This window comes from Leucoraja erinacea, chromosome 1, assembly GCF_028641065.1.
Source record: "Leucoraja erinacea ecotype New England chromosome 1, Leri_hhj_1, whole genome shotgun sequence".
In the NCBI taxonomy this organism is placed as follows: Eukaryota; Metazoa; Chordata; class Chondrichthyes; order Rajiformes; family Rajidae; genus Leucoraja; species Leucoraja erinaceus.
In genome coordinates this window covers 83,385,759-83,402,172 of record NC_073377.1, presented here as the reverse complement: position 1 = coordinate 83,402,172, position 16,414 = coordinate 83,385,759, and the positions used below count along the sequence as shown (strand labels likewise).

The 16,414-nt window shown below is 40.8% G+C and overlaps 1 protein-coding gene across 1 annotated transcript in view; it reads left to right on the top strand.

Annotated features, from left to right (window-relative positions):
* Positions 1-16,330, top strand: part of zcchc4 (zinc finger, CCHC domain containing 4) — an 81,958-nt gene extending 65,628 nt beyond the window's left edge. Inside the window, exons 8-13 of the mRNA XM_055638062.1 lie at positions 2,086-2,177; positions 6,011-6,132; positions 10,910-10,985; positions 13,181-13,232; positions 13,912-14,053; positions 15,696-16,330. Of these exons, the coding sequence (XP_055494037.1) occupies positions 2,086-2,177; positions 6,011-6,132; positions 10,910-10,985; positions 13,181-13,232; positions 13,912-14,053; positions 15,696-15,867 (656 nt within the window). The 3' untranslated portion in view covers positions 15,868-16,330. The remainder of the gene's footprint in view (positions 1-2,085; positions 2,178-6,010; positions 6,133-10,909; positions 10,986-13,180; positions 13,233-13,911; positions 14,054-15,695) is intronic.
* Positions 16,331-16,414: the final 84 nt, after the last annotated feature.

Sequence of the window (16,414 nt, the reverse complement as noted above, 5' to 3'; positions counted from 1 at the left end):
TAACCATATAACAATTACAGCACGGAAACAGGCCATCTCGGCCCTACAAGTCCGTGCCGAACAACTATTTTTCCTTTAGTCCCACTTGCCTGCACTCATACCATAACCCTCCATTCCTAATAATAAATAATGATCTCAATGAAAGCATCTCCAATTATTACTCCAACCAAAACCTATTGGAGAATATTACCTAGTTATCTTACATCTTGCTTAAATTTTTCAGATTTACAATGCACACTAGTTTAAATACTTTTTGTATTTATCCTATCAAGCCTTTCAAATATTTTTAAACATCTCCCTTAGATTATCTCTAAATCGTCAATCAAGGAATTTCATGCCATATTTAATCCTCCAATCTCATATTCTTCATCCAATATCATTCAGCTGAATCTACGCCGTTTACCCTTCAAGGCGAGTTTGTCCTTTATGATGTGCAGTGTCCAAAACTAAACACGATGCTCTGTATAACCAAAACACACCACTTCACTTTTATGAAGGCACAAGAAATTGTTATATGGTTATATAAGAGACTCCAGATGCTGGAATCTGGAGTAGAGAAGGAGAGCTGCTGGGAAATGACAGTCAACATTTTGGGTCAAGACACTTTATCTGGACCCTTTTGTCCATTTGCTTTTGAAAGTTATTGTTGAAACGTACCTGAATTCCATTCAAGATACAAGATACAAGATACAATTTATTTGTCATTTGGACCCCTTGAGGTCCAAACGAAATGACGTTGCTGCAGCCATACATTACAAACAAATAGACCCAAGACACAACATAATTTACATAAACATCCATCACGTTGCTGTGATGGAAGGCCAAAAAAACTTATCACTCCACTGCACTCCCCCCCCCTCCCCCCCCCCGATGTCAAAGTCAAAGCCCCCGGCTGGCAATGGCGATTGTCCCGTGGCCATTAAAGCCACGCCGGGTGATGCAAGGTCGCACACCGGGTCTTGATGTTAGAGCCCCCGGCGTGCGCTCGCAGAGTCCCGCAGCCATTCCAAGCCGCGCGGGGCGGTGCTGTAAGTCCCCGCTCCAGGAGCTCTTCAACCCCGCAACTCGGGCGGGGGAATTTGCTGTTGCGGGAGCCCTGAAAAGCGGTCTCCCTCCAGGGACCCGCGGGCTCCCGGTGCCGCCGTCCACCAGACCCGCAGTTGCAGCCTCCGAATCTCCAGAGGTCGGGTCGCACCACCGCTCCACCCGCTCCGGACTCTGCCAGCTCCGCGACGATGAGGTGAGTAGTCGGCACCAGAGCCCCCGGTCTTCCTGTTGGAGGCCGCTCCTCGTTGCAGCCCCAACGACAACGGAGACCCGACAAAGAAAAGGTCGGGTCTCCCGTGCAGGGAGAGATTCAAAAGTTACCCCCTCCCTCCCACCCCCCCACACACATACCCCAACAAAAAATAACAAAAGCTACATAAAAACATAGACAAAAAATAATAAAAACGCAGACGGGCTGCAGAGGCCGCTGCTGATGAGAGTCGCGCCGCCTACCGTTACCATACCATAATCATTCCAGATTATGATTACCAGTTAAAATATTTCCCTTCATTATAATCGCTTTAACATTCTAAATACTTTGATCAGATCAGCCCTCAATTTCAGTAATATTAGAGGAAATGATGAACCTGGCCTTGTAATTTAATTCTGTATGCAAGAACACACTTCAACTTTGCATCACACTTGGAGGCTTTTGGAAAATTCACAGAGTCTATTTGGATTTTTGTTCAATTTGAGATCAACCTGACCAGAAATGTCACCTGTCCACATTATCCAAAGATGTTGCCTGACCCACTGAGTTACCCCAGCACTTGGTGTCCTTTTTTCCCCCAATCAATAAATATTTCATATTGTTAAAGAAAATCATCTTGTGAAAGGCCAGAGGTGCTGAGTTTGTTTCCCAATCTCCTGGGTTGACATATTTACACCATAAAGATGAAAAGGCATAAAGAAAGATGAGAACCTATATTTATATTTATACGTTGTTAATAAAATAATGCTTCCCATTCAAAGCAAGACTTTTTATTCTGAACAACTTTCCGCTCACGTGGCTTATTATGTTTTATTTTCATTCTGCAGATGATGAATTGCCAATATTTTGGATTTTTCCATACTTTTTTGAACCTCGCATTCTACAGTGTTTCCCAACATTTAGCATGCTTGATTACCAAGTGAGTCGCTTCTTGATATGTACAGTTTTTACACTGCTTCAGAGGGTATATTTCATTCATGTCTAAAACAAGATCAAATGGTAGATCAAGTTGTGACTTTCTTTTTGCCTCTCACCAAAAAATAGCATTAATCAACAGAGGTTCTGACCCAGGGCACTGTTTGCTCAAGTCCCAACATACCATACTTCGTAGTAATAGTTTTAGGGGCTTTTAAAGTTCTGGAGTTTAGAGATACAACAAGTTGGGATGTAATGTTAAAATTGTACAAGGCATTGGTGAGGCCAATTTTGGAGTATGGTGTACAATTTTGGTCGCCTAATTATAGGAAGGATGTCAACAAAATAGAGAGAGTACAGAGGAGATTTACTAGAATGTTTCCTGGGTTTCAGCAACTAAGTTACAGAGAAAGGTTGAACAAGTTAGGTCTTTATTCTTTGGAGCACAGAAGGTTAATGGGGGGACTTGATAGAGGTCTTTAAAATGATGAGAGGGATAGACAGAGTTGACGTGGATAAGCTTTTCCCACTGAGAGTAGGGAAGATTCAAACAAGAGGACATAACTTGAGAATTAAGGGACAGAAGTTTAGGGGTAACATGAGGGGGAACTTCTTTACTCAGAGAGTGGTAGCTGTGTGGAATGAGCTTCCAGTGGAGGTGGTGGAGGCAGGTTCGATTTTATCATTTAAAAATAAATTGGATAGTTATATGGATGGGAAAGGAACGGAGGGTTATGGTCTGAGTGCAGATAGATGGGACTAGGGGAGAATAAGTGTTCGGCACGGACTAGAAGGGCCGAGATGGCCTGTTTTCGTGCTGTAATTGTTATATGGTTATATGGTTAACATGAAAACAGGCCCTTTGGCCTACTGAATCCTTGCTGACCATTGATCACCCATTTGCACTAGTCCTATCCTATCCTATCCTATCCCACTTTCACATCCACTCCTTTAAACAGCCTTGGTCTGATTTTACATGTTTAAGTGAGCCATCACAATTACTCTGAAATGTTGAAAGCACTGACTTCTATTTTCAGTCTAATATATTCAATTTATTTGTTCCAAGTTTTCCCTCCATAATGCATGGAATCAATCATAGCAGGGTATACTGACATCAGAGTGGTGCAGTTAGATAGGCCAGCCAACAATCAGTTAGTATTTTTAATGATTTCCATCTTGATCGAGATGAGCAGCTCTAAACACACAATAAATGTTGCCCCGATTTCAAATCAGGACCATCATTAACAGCTGATATCCAGAAAGCAGCCAAAATACACTGAATCTGCAGCATTTTACATTCTCTTCATTACTTGAGAAAACAACCCGAGGCCATAACTTGGGAGAATAGGTTTATCCCATGCATCCACTACACCTGATTCCACTGAGGAATTGCTCTGAAATTAAAAGCCTTAAATCGCAGAGACATTATGTTCTTGATGCCTCAACCACTTCTTGCTGTTCCTTTGTTGCCAATGCAGCATTCAGGAATACCGTGCTCTTATGCTTTGTTACGTGATAAAAAGATAAAGGCTGTGTTTCCTAGAACATCAAAAGTTTCTCAGTAAGCATGGATTTGCTGTTCATTGTGAAACGCTGTTAGTTGTGAACAGAACTGTGCAATGTAATTACTTTTGCTGTTCTACCTCTGGTCCTATTGTTTTTTCTTCCTTACTTTCAGTCAGCTACAATCATTAACTTAATTAGCGCCCATAAGCCAAGGAGCTGTTACCTCTGTTTGTAAATCGAGGGAGAACTTCAGCCCAGATGTCCTAAACTCCCTTCTTGAGGCAGGATAATTAGTGCTCAATTCTCAGCAATCACTGCTCCCCACTTGTATTGCTGCACCAGCTACTATCTACCACATTGGAGACCCTTGGACCACCTTTAATCAGACTTACTGGACTTTATCTTGCACAAAATGTTAATTCCCTTTATCATGTATCTGTGCACTGTGGATGGCTCGATTGACACTCTTTTTGCAGTCTTGTTAGCACGCATCAAAAGCTTTTCACTGTAACTTAGTAGTCATGACAATAAACAAAACTAAACAAACTTATTTTCAACTTTTCTGATTCATTCTGAAATGATCTCCTTTGGGAAAACAGTATTCCTTTAAAAGCTGCTGTAGTTGTATCTATTTTGCTATCCCAAGCCAAGCTTGCTGGGCAAGTTTTTACCATAGTATCGAGTTTAGGAGTTCTAGGAGTAAGGAGGTGCTTCTGCAGTTGTATAGGGCTCTGGTAAGACGACATCTGGAGTATTGTGTACAGTTTTGGTCACCTAATTTGAGGAAGGACATCCTTATGATTGAGGCAGTGCAGTGTAGGTTCACGAGATTGATCCCTGGGATGGTGGGGCTGTCATATGAGGAAAGATTGAAAAGACTAGGCTTGTATTCACTGGAGTTTAGAAGGATGAGGGGGATCTTATAGAAACATATAAAATTATAAAGACTGGACAAGCTAGATGCAGGAACATAGGTTCCCAATGTTGGGCGAGTCCAGAACTAGGGGCCACAGTCTTAGAATAAAGGGGAGGCCATTTAAGACTGAGGTGAAAAAAAACCTTTTCACCCAGAGAGTTATGAATTTGTGGAATTCCCTGCCACTGAGGGCAGTGGAGGCCAAATCACTGGATGGATTTAAGAGAGAGTTAGATAGAGCTCTAGGGGCTAGTGGAATCAAGGGATATGGGGAGAAGGCAGGCACGGGTTATTGATTGGGGACGATCAGCCATGATCACAATGAATGGCGGTGCTGGCTCGAAGGGCCGAATGGCCTCCTCCTGCACCTATTTTCTATGTTTCTATGAGTTTAAGATAAATAGTAAAATGTTTGGCATTTTTACTGTGCTGTGCCCTGGCATGAACCTACCTATAGTGAGATGTTGAAATTTGGGCTGAGGTATTCTTCCATTTCTTCTACCAACAGTGCTTTAGTCTCCAGATGTGAAGTTCTCATTTCCCACTGAATTTCGAAGGGCTCTCTACTGTGGTCTCGCATGTAGTTGCACGTTAGGGGCTGGGTTTTTTTATGCCAATTGTCTTGTATCTTCACTTCCCTTTTACTGAAATATCGACTTTCATTTGAGGCAGTATGTTCCATTGTTTTGGTCATTTTTCATGTGTGGTGTTTGAGGGTGAGGAACTATTTTAATGACCTCAGCTTGAATTGGGGAGCGAAATGAGTTTCCTTTCTAGGTATGTGAAAGAACTGGAATTTCCTCATAGTGCTTTTTACAAAAGATAGCAAGCCATGGAAAGGAATGTTGCCCTTCAGCACTCATCAGCAATAGGCAGCTTTTTCAAAACTCGATCAAGTGTAGTTTGTTATTTAATCTTGTGGGCAAACTTTCTTCTTTTGAATCTGATAGAGTTTTCTTTGTGAATATTACAAGTATTCAAACACAATTTTAACTATCACTAAAGATGAATAATTATTTAAGTGACTGAAGTATTTCTTCAACAGGTTGAGGATGTAAATAGCATAGAGACATAAGGAACTGTAGATGTTGCAATCACAAGCAAAACATTAAGCGCTGGAGCAACTCAGTGGATCAGGCAGTATCTGTGGAGGGAATGTAAGGAATGAATTGGCCTGAAGAATGGTCCTGCCCTGAAATATTGCCTATCCATTTTACTCCACAGCTGCTGCCTGACCCGCTGAGTTACTCCAGCACTTTCTGTTTTGCCCATGTATAATGATACGTTTGAAATATGTATTTATACTCTACAGCTTGTACAAATGGAGACTAGATGGTAGATTTGTTTGCTTCAGAGAAATTAAAAGAGTCAGAAGTGTCCATTACAGTTCCGCTGATAAAATCATGATTTTACAGGTGGATTACGATAACCATGCACTCTACAAGCATGGGAACAGTGGACGTAAACAATCTCCTGTACGCATATTTACCAATCTTCTGCCTAAAACTGTCATATTGCCTGCAGAAGAAGGATACAGGTAAACCTCTAATTCAAAAATGCTCCCTAATGAAAATGTTCAGCTGTTCTAATAAGATTTTTCTCATTTTTGAATATATTGAATCTGAGAGAGAAACCGAGATAGTGATTCTCAAAATAATCATGTTAACAACCTTTAAAGTCTTAATAATGGTTAAGACTTTTAAGAGGTGACACGTATGAAAAGTTAGTCAGAGGGTATCAAAGCCAATCCCAGTCTTGATCTTGTAGAAACACGGAACTGCAGATGCTATTTTACAAAAGAAGACACAAGTAGGTTTACCAGGTTAATTCCCGGGATGGCGGGATTGACCTATGATGAAAGAATGGGTCGAATGGGCTTGGATTCACTGGAATTTAGAAAGATGAGAGGGATCTTATAGAAACATATAAAATTCTTAAGGGATTAGATAGGCTAGATGCAGGAGTCCAGAACCTGAGGTCACAGTTTAAGAATAAGAGGTAGGCCATTTAGGACTGATATGAGGGAAAACCTTTTCATCCAGTTGTGAATCGGTGGAATTAGCTGCCACAGAAGGCAATTCACTGGATGTTTTCAAGAGAGAGATAGATTTAGCTCTGAAGGCTAACAAAGTCAAGAGATTTGAGGAAAAAGGAACGGGGTGCTGATTTTGGATGATCAACCATTATCATATTGAAGCATGATCAGCCATGATCTGGCTCGAAGGGCCGAATGGCCGACTCCTGCATCTATTTTCTATTTTCTATGTGTTGGAGTAATTCAGCGGGTCAGGCAGCATTCCTCAAGAACATGAATAGGGACATTTCAGGTCGGGGCCCTTCTTCAGGCTGATTGTAGTGGGGAGGGGGGCAGGGAAGAAAAGAAAGCTGGAAGAGAGCGGATGGGCGGCTGGACATAGCTTGGTAGGTAACAGGTAAACACAGGTGGGGGGGGGGGAGGGGGGGCGATAGGCAGATGGTTAAACAAAGGCAGATGAAAAAAACCAAGGTGTGATACAAAAGGATTTAAGAGTTCTGAATTGTGAGGCTGGAGGAAGGAATGTAGGTGGAAGGATGGGGAGGAGAGAAAAGGTGTGAATCCAGGTGGGGCACAGGGGAGGGTGGAGAGAAAGGGGTGTGTGGGGGAGGCCACACAGTCTTGACCTTCCTCAATGTTCACTCTATGCTTTCTAGCAGTGAGGGTACGATGCTCAGGAATGGGAGTCTTGGTTAAGCTCAGAGGCGTTTGTGTCAGTTCTCACATTTGTTTTACTGCTCCTGCTGAAAGCAGGTAACTGTTGGACATTGGTTAGCTTGGATCCTTATGGAAGTGGGATCCTTTAATCCCACTTCCTTGAGAGCTTTTCCCCCAATGAGTTATTGAGAATGCGGATCATGTTTTGTTCTGTGAATCTCTATAATACTAAATCTCTTTGTCTTGTTTGTGTCTGTGTGTGTGTCAATATCTGGTTATTTCCTAATTTCATCCAAACGCTAGGCCACAGCCTTCCCATTTTTACACATCCTACTCATATTTTTCCCATCGAGGCGATAAACATCTCCCCATCGCATTCCCACCTATATTTCCAGTTTTAATCGTTTAAAGTTTTAAAAACAGCCCAGACTCGCCCATTTTCCGACCGAGTGAGGTCACAATGCATTCTCCAGTGCTCCAATGACAGCTTGCAAAGCAGGATGGGCCACACTGGCCGGGAGGGGCACTCTAGCGCTCCAACGCCACTTTCCAGATTTTCGAACACTTGAATTTCAAGAACGACTTCGCCATTGGTCACTCTTGCACGCTGCCACTTCACCATTGGTCACTCTTCCAACCGCTCTTCCACAATGTTCTTCAAGCCCTCTCCCAAAACAGTCAGGTGAAGATCCAGTTCAGAGCTGACTGTTTCATTCTGACCTTGCTGACTTCGCTCTCTTTAACGATAAGCATTTATATATTTTTAACGTCATTTTAAACGGGTTGCGGGTTGCTTTTTAATTTTTCATCCTTTTTACATTTATTGAAAAAAGACTTGCCGATTGCATTTATTTACATTTTTTTTTAAATTGCCACTTTTACATTTATTGAAATTGTCGATTGTATTGATTAATTGGGATTTCACACTTTAATTAGACTGCTTTTTAAAAAAAAAATCAGACTTGTGGTAAGCACATAGAATGTACGTTGCGGGTACGTCGGAGCTCGGGACGTCTCTTGGCGGCTCTTAACACTAACGGCAGGTATTCGGGAAACGCAGTAAGCTCGTGAAGACTCATGAAGATTTTTCAACGTTGAAAAATGTCCACGAGAGCCCCGAGTACCCACGAGCGGCTATTACCGTAATTCTCCAAGTTCAAATCAGGGGAAACTCGGGAGAACTCTTGAATTAGCTCGTACAGTGGGACAGCCCCATAACATTCATTGAAAAAAGACTTGCCCATTGCATTTATTAACATTTTTTTTTAATTGCCCGTTGTATTGATTAATCGGGATTTCACACTTTAATTAGACTGCTGCTTGAAAATATTTTTCGCCATTTCATTCATTAGCTGTTATGTTGCAACAGTTGCCTTTTTAAACTTAAAAAAAAAAATGATTGCTGGTCCGGGTCCCACGTGAACGGAGCACAGCGCTACAACCGCTCTTCCGAACATTCTGACTTTGCTGTCTTTGATGATAAGCTTTTATATATTTTATATTACTTGCATTTTTTTTAATCGATATTGCATTGATTTACTTTTTCAATTTCAAAAAAGAAGGCAATTTGCATTTTAATTATTACTTCACGATTTTACACTTTAATTAGATTGCTGCTTGAAAAAAGACTTGGCAATTTCATTGATTAACATTTATTTAAGAAAAACTTGGCAATTGAATTGATTGACATTTATTTTGCAGGAGTTCCATGCATTGTCACATTTATTTAAAAACAGTTGGATTTAAAAAAAGACTTGCCGATTACATTAAGATTAAAATAATTCGCTATTGCATTCATTTACAGTTGCAATTTAAAACACTTTACATTAACATTTATTAAAAAAATACTTCAAAGTTCAAAGTTCAAATTTATTTGTCACATGCCCCATAGGGTGCAGTGAAATGAATTTACCATGCAGCATTACAATTAAAAAAGGACACAATACACAACATAAATCGACACAGACATCCACCACAGCATTCTTCACTGTGGTGGAAGGCAATACACTTCAGACAGTCCTCCTCCTCCTCCTCCCTTGTTCACCCGTGGTCGGGGCCTTGACTCTTCGTAGTCGCCACTACGGATGGCCTGATGTTCTAGCCCTCTGGTCGGGATGGTCGGAACGCTGACGTTGGGACAGGTTGAGCACACCCAAATCGGCCATCTCCTTACTGGAGACTGCGGCTTCCAGATGTTGCAGGCCGGCGGTTGGACCTCTTCTCCGGCGACCCCCAGCGACGAATCACCAGCTCCACAATGGGTAAAGTAAAGTCAGCTCCACGCTTGCCGCCAGAAGGTCCGCAGACCGCGAGGCCGCAGGCCAGCGGTCGGATCGCTTCTCCGGCGACCCCCGGCAAGGGGGTCCACAATGTTACAGTTCCCGCTGCGCCACCGCTGAAGCTCTGGGCCCGAATCCGGGAAAGGCCGCACAAACCAGCTGTAAGGCTGCGAGTAGAGTGGGGGGGGGGGGGGGGGGGGGGGGGGGGGGGGGGCAAAGAAGCGACAAGGAAGAAAGTCGCCTCTCCGTCGAGGTAGGTGCCTGAAAATGGTTTCGACCTATACCCCCCCCACCACTCCTCGGACAAGACATGCAGAGAAACAGTAAAAAGTACCTTCGGACAAACTAAAAAAAAAAGTAAAAAAGTCGAACAACGAACCCGCTGCAGGCGAAGGAGCCGACTCGCAGCGACACAGGAATTTGGCGATTGAATTGATTGACATTTATTTTACAAGACTTGCATTTAAAAAAATACTTCGCTATTGCACTGAAAAACATTTATTTAAAAACAAGTATTGAAGAGATGTGACAAGAAAAAACTGAGCACCTCGAGGATCAACGAGAAAGAACGTAAAACAGAGGGGAGCAAGAGACACAACAAGAAATAACTGGACATGTCAAGGATCAACGAGAAAGAACACAAAACAGAGGGAGCAAGAGACACAACAAGAAAGAACTTAACTGAATAAATCTCGTCTTTAACGTCTATAACGATGTTATATTTGAAGAGTTATTCACATTTTAAGCTTTAATAAATCACTTTTCCACTTTCCATGCCTGTAAGCCGTACATGCGCAGTAATGCCTCCATCTTCTATGTCACAGCGGGAACCTGTCAGCCGCGCCTGCGCAGTTGGGACCTATGGGTGAGTGGTGGAATATAGCGTTCGTGGACCAGCCCTCAAATGTGGCGCCGCACCCCCCCCCCCCCCCGCCTTGGGGGATGGGAGACAATGGGTCCCACTTGGTCTAGTAAATACTAAAAAGAAAGTTCTCATCGTCTCCTTGTGTCCATATGATAATGATTTGCTCCAGGTTGTTGTTATTGCTAGCAAATCAATGAGCACAGGAAAACCACTTTCAATATCAATAACGATATATAATTTTTGTATATTCCCTGTATGATCCAACAACTTATATTTTGTGTTCGCAATCTGAAAGTTTTTTTACAGGCTTCAAATATCATCTTTTCAACATGATGTATTTTTTATTATAGATCAGTATTTAATTAAGAAAGTAAACCATTAATTAAGAAAGCAAGTCAGTAAAATAGGTCCACACCTAAATTATGTGTCTTGTTGGGCTCTAAATTGTATCTTTATAAATTCCAATCTTTATTCCTAGGTACTGTTCACTTTGTCAGCGATACGTATCCTCGGCAAACAGACATTGTGAAATATGTCAAGCCTGCACATCTAAAGTAAGCAACGTTTTACTGTGCATACTAGATTAAGAGGACATGACTTGAGAATTAAGGGACAGAAGTTTAGGAGTAACATGAGGGGGAACTTCTTTACTCAGAGAGTGGTAGCTGTGTGGAATGAGCTTCCAATGAAGGTGGTGGAGGCAGGTTCGATTTTATCATTTAAAAATTAATTGGATAGGTATATGGACGGGAAAGGCATGGAGGGTTATGGTCTGAGTGCAGGTAGATGGGACTAGGAGAATAAGTGTTCGGCACGGACTAGAAGGGCCGAGTTGGCCTAATTCCGTGCTGTAATTGTTATATGGTTATATTGAAGATGCATTTTGCCTTTTGTTGATGACTTAACACTGTATGATTTTTGTAAAACTGGTCTAGAACGTGAAGCAATATGGTCAACAAACGACCATTTGAGTTTGATAACGGCCTTAGAAAAGTCGTAAGATTTAACCACTTTGCATTTTTATATTTTGTAAGTCTTTTCTGCGACAACAAAGTTTAAATCATGGCACTTCTGCTAATTGACTGATTACCTTGAATTGAAAAAAGAAAAGTAAATCTTTAGTCCAGGTTAAAATTCCTGCACTGGTAGCACCACAGATCATATATTATATTGATCCAGAGTATCTGTTGCTTCCTCCTTACCAAGTCTACCGACTGAGCCATCTAAAAGAGTTTTCATTCTTTTTGGGCAGTTTTGTGGAAGTGAGCATAACGTGCTTGTAGCCCAGGCAGGCAGCTGATGAAGCCAAGTCGAAAATTGTAGATGCCTGATGGTAGTTAGTCAAGTGTTGAGCTTCTTTCACCATTTAGGTGTTCCTGGTACACAGACACCAACGTTATCTCAAATGCTCCCTCTCCATTTTGAATGTTCATGGTATAGAGATTCCTCAAAGCCAGATCTTTGTACCATAGGTGTTTAGTGTAAGATGCATCCTCTTGTAAGCTTAAGTGAACAAGTCAAGGCCACCTGTGGACCACTCAATTTCCTAACTCACTGAGAGCCAAGTAAGGAAACAAGCCCACCAGGACCAAAGAGGCAGTCGGTCAGCTGGAAAGAATATTTGTAAGACCTCCTGCAGTTCTCTCCTTGTCATGAACACCCTTGATTTAATCCATGGCAAGCTGCCTGGCTAACTTCTCCTGACTGGCAAGTATTCAAAATGGCCTTATCCCAACTAAAACATGGGAGCAGATGGCATACCCGCTGAACTTCTGAAATATGGTGAAGTGCTTTAGTCACAACAATGAGCAACAATAAGTAACAATCTCATTGCCAACATCTGGGAAAAGGGGGCCTCAGACCTGCTGTAACCATGAGTATCTTCAAGGAAGGAAACAAAACTAGCCATGGTAACTATAGAGGGGTCTCCTTCCTTTCTGCCGCAATGGAATTCATTGCTTAGGTTTTTCTCAACCACCTCCTCCCAATGCTGTATGGATTCCAGAGGACCATGGACATGATCTTCAGCACTCAGCAGTGAGCAAGGAGCACCATCAGTCACTATACACAATCTTTTTAAGGTCACAAACACTTTTGACTCCTTAAATCGGAAGTGCCTGTGAAATTCCCTGTCACATTTGGCTACCCACAGAAATTCATGTAATGATACAGGGACCTGTTGAGACCACACCTGGAATATTGTGTAAGATTTCTTCACCCTACCCAAGGAGAAATATACTCGCAGTTGATAGAATGCGATGAAGGTTTACCAAACTGATCACGGAAATTAAGGTGTTGTCTTTTTAGGTGAAACTAGGCCTTTGCCCGACAGATTCAGAAGAAAGAGAGGTGCTCTCAGCGAAACATACAAGATTTCTCAGAGGGCTCTTGCAGAGCCGATGTTTCTGTGGGGAGCACAGAAGCAGTCACAGGCTCAAAAGGGTGTCTGCCACTCAGGAAGAAATGTTCCTCCCAGAAGGAGTGAATCTATTAAGTTCACCCAAGAGAGGGCTTTGTAAGCTTAATGGCTTAGTATTTCCCAGGCAGAGAACGGGAGACTTTTGGATATTAAGAGAATCGAAGGATATGGGGGTAATGTATCAAACGCTTAAAAGAACAGATTATGTTGCCATTTTATCCCTTTTAATCCTATGGGAATATCAGCCTGTAAAAATTCTTGATTATGTCATTAGTGATTGTGTTTCTAAAGTTTCATGTTTAGATTAATATTGTGTTAAATTCCCAACAGGATGGAAAGGAATGGAAACACTGTCATATCTGCAACAAGTGTGTAAAACTATGTGAGTAGAACTCCTTAACCAGCTAAAGTGTGTTGATGTTTAATGAGCCTGTTTTATTGATCACTAGCAGTTAAAGCAAAATAATATTTAGTTCACAAAATACGTCTGGAAAGTTGCTAGCTCGAGTAAAAACAAATGTTTGTCTTTAAGTATAATTATACTCTGATCCTTTTAATTTCGATATATCTTCTGATAAATGTTGAGCTCTTTTATTCCTCATGTGCTCTTGGGATGTGCGTAACACTGCCAAGCCCACATTTATTGCCTTCCCGTAGGTGCCAGGAGAGGGTAGTGATGATCCTCTGAACTCTGAATAATCCATATTGATATTCAACACAATTGTAATTTCATGAGGAAGTATGTTGATTTCAGCACATGATTCTCGAATAATTTTTTGGAAAGGATAATCTTGTAGTGGTTCAGGATGAATTCCTTGTCTGGAGTGATATATGCAATCCCTTGTGATATTTATACGTAGAAACTAGCTATATATATTTACTTATCATGGAACAGTAGGAAGCCATTTTTCCCATTAGTTCCATGTTACACTGTGTTACGCAATGTTCACAAGGATTTATTACAAACCATTTAATATAATGGCAGATATGTATGTTTTGCATTTTTAAAGAAGTATGAATTCTCAGGGATTTTATGTTAAAGTACAGATGGGTTTTTTCAGCTTGGTTTCACTGTGAAACCTGCAGTCATTGCGTGCTTCGGGATCATTCTTGTGGTGGAGCTCGAAGTGGATGTTTTATCTGTGGAAGTACTGACCATAAACGCAGAGAATGCCCTGACACCCTTGTCCAAAACAAGATCACGTGAGTGTGTAGTGACATTTAATACAAAACCTTAACTATTTAAAGGAATGTTAAAAGTCATTTTGAGCTATTGATGTTCCTGTTGCCCCAGCCATAAATTGCCTTACAGAATCAATAATTTAACAGTTTATAACTATGATGAGCATACGGCTTACCAATTCCAATATTTTGCTTTCGTAACAACACTACTAATCTATGTTTTTCTGTTCTCGAATTCCCTTCATTGTTTTTCTCAGCTTGTCAGTCCTTCATAATATATTTTGTTAGGAATCTGCTCAATCATTCTTCTCATGTTCTGCGTGATTTATGTAAGTAGAACAGCAATGAAGATCTAACAGCTTTCCACAATCAAACCACAATTTGCATCCTACCACTGGAAGAAAACCCATTTAGGTCAGCTTTTACTTTCTTAATTCTTCGCTATCTCTTCGCTGTTGCACTTTGTTTCATTTAATTTCCTTTCATTTTCTCATCCATAAACATCCTTTCTTTGCACTTTGCCTCAGAAATCTAATGAACTAAATGCTGCTATCTTTGGTTTATGAATGGCCACTAACTATATTGATGGCAAAACAAATATTGTTTCAGTCTCCACCTCCATTTAATTAAATTATGGTCAATTCTTCCTAATTACTATCTTTATGGTCCAGTTCATTTAATTTTTTGTTGAAATATTCAATATCACTGTCAGGGGGCAATTTTAACAGCTGCTCTACAAACTGCCCATATTATTAGTGAGATTAATTATTACCTTAATAGTTAAAGAGCAACCTAGAGGTCAGTGCCATGGATGCAACAAGTCTTTATTTATTTATTTATTTATTCTCAATACAAGCATACATGCAATGGAGGTGCTATAGAAGAAACTCTCAAAAATCAAATATGTCGTAATTTGTACAATGATTGCTAACCTTTCCTACATGACTCTGACCCCCTTTGGTGAGCCTATGCGCAAAGTAACTGCTTAGGACCTTCCATCATCTAAAGCATGAGTTGAGACCGATGGCTTTTGTGTCTAAATGATGCTAAATATCTTCACTCAAATATTGAGCAGTTGTAATGTCTGGACAATTCATTTCTGGATTCCTTATATTGATAACTGCTCTCAGACACCCTGTACATTTCACATATCTCTTGATCTCCCTTGCCTTGATCTCAATTTATTATTGATTGTATATTCAGTGGGTCTCCCAAGAAGTTAATTGGAATCTAAATGGTACAACCCTTTGTCTTACAGTCGTGATGTGCCCGTTATGTTCCCTTATCTTCTCTGAGATTTATGTCCTCAAGGTTGGCACCTTGGCTCAGCTAGTACAGCTGCTGCCTCACATCAACAGTGGCCCAGGTTCAATCCCATCCTTGGATGTGGTCTGATGGAGTTTGCACATTCTCCCTGTGATTGCATGGGATTCCTCCAGGTGCTCTCCCACATTCCAAAGATGTCAAGTTTTGTAGGTTAATTGGCTTCTCTAAAATTGCCCCTAGACGGTAGGTGATTGGATGAGAAAGTAGGATAACATTGAGCTAATGTGACAAAGTGATCGATGGTAGGTGTGGATTCGGTGGGCAAAGGGCCTGTTTCCATGCTGGATCTTTAAACTAAACTTAATTATTTGTGATCTTTTTTTTTTCTTGTATTCAGTGAAAAGTCAAGGCCACATAAACGTAAGCATTTCAAAATGAATAAAAAGGATGTCACAACCAAATCCAAGCAACAGGCCCAGGCAATGAGTACAGGAAAGAAGAAAACTATGAAAAGGATAACTGCAAAATCAAAGAAAAAGAAGAAGAGAAAGAGTAAACAATTATGCTGATAACTGCAAGATGAAGAGGCATTCCTGGATGTATAGAGTTCAGTTTCAGCCTTCACAAGAACAGTAAACCTTGGAGGATCTTTAAGTCACAGAAAATTGGCGAGGTAGATCTTTGTACAATTCCATCACTCGTCTGCTGTGCAGTGTTTCTGATTCCACCTTGTTTGCTAATGATCAGTAATCAGTCGCTGTCTGAAAATACCTGCATCAAACTAATTTAATAGATTTTGGAGATCCTAAGAAAGATATAAAATAATTCTCATTTTTTTGTATTCATCCACGACGGTAAAAATCTGAATAAATACATTAGATGGTGAAATATCTGAATGTACATTTTGATTTACCTACACAATTCTTCTGAAATGTCCATTTCAAATTTGAAGCATATTTTTCTGAATGTAATGTTTTAAATTTAATATGAAAGGAAAGTTATTTGAAATAAACATGACCGTTATATAATAAATTCTAATTTTCTTTTTAATTTTGTTGTTTTGGCAGTAAGGCCTTTTGAATTGTATTAGACCTGATCACGTTCTCCCCAGAGGAT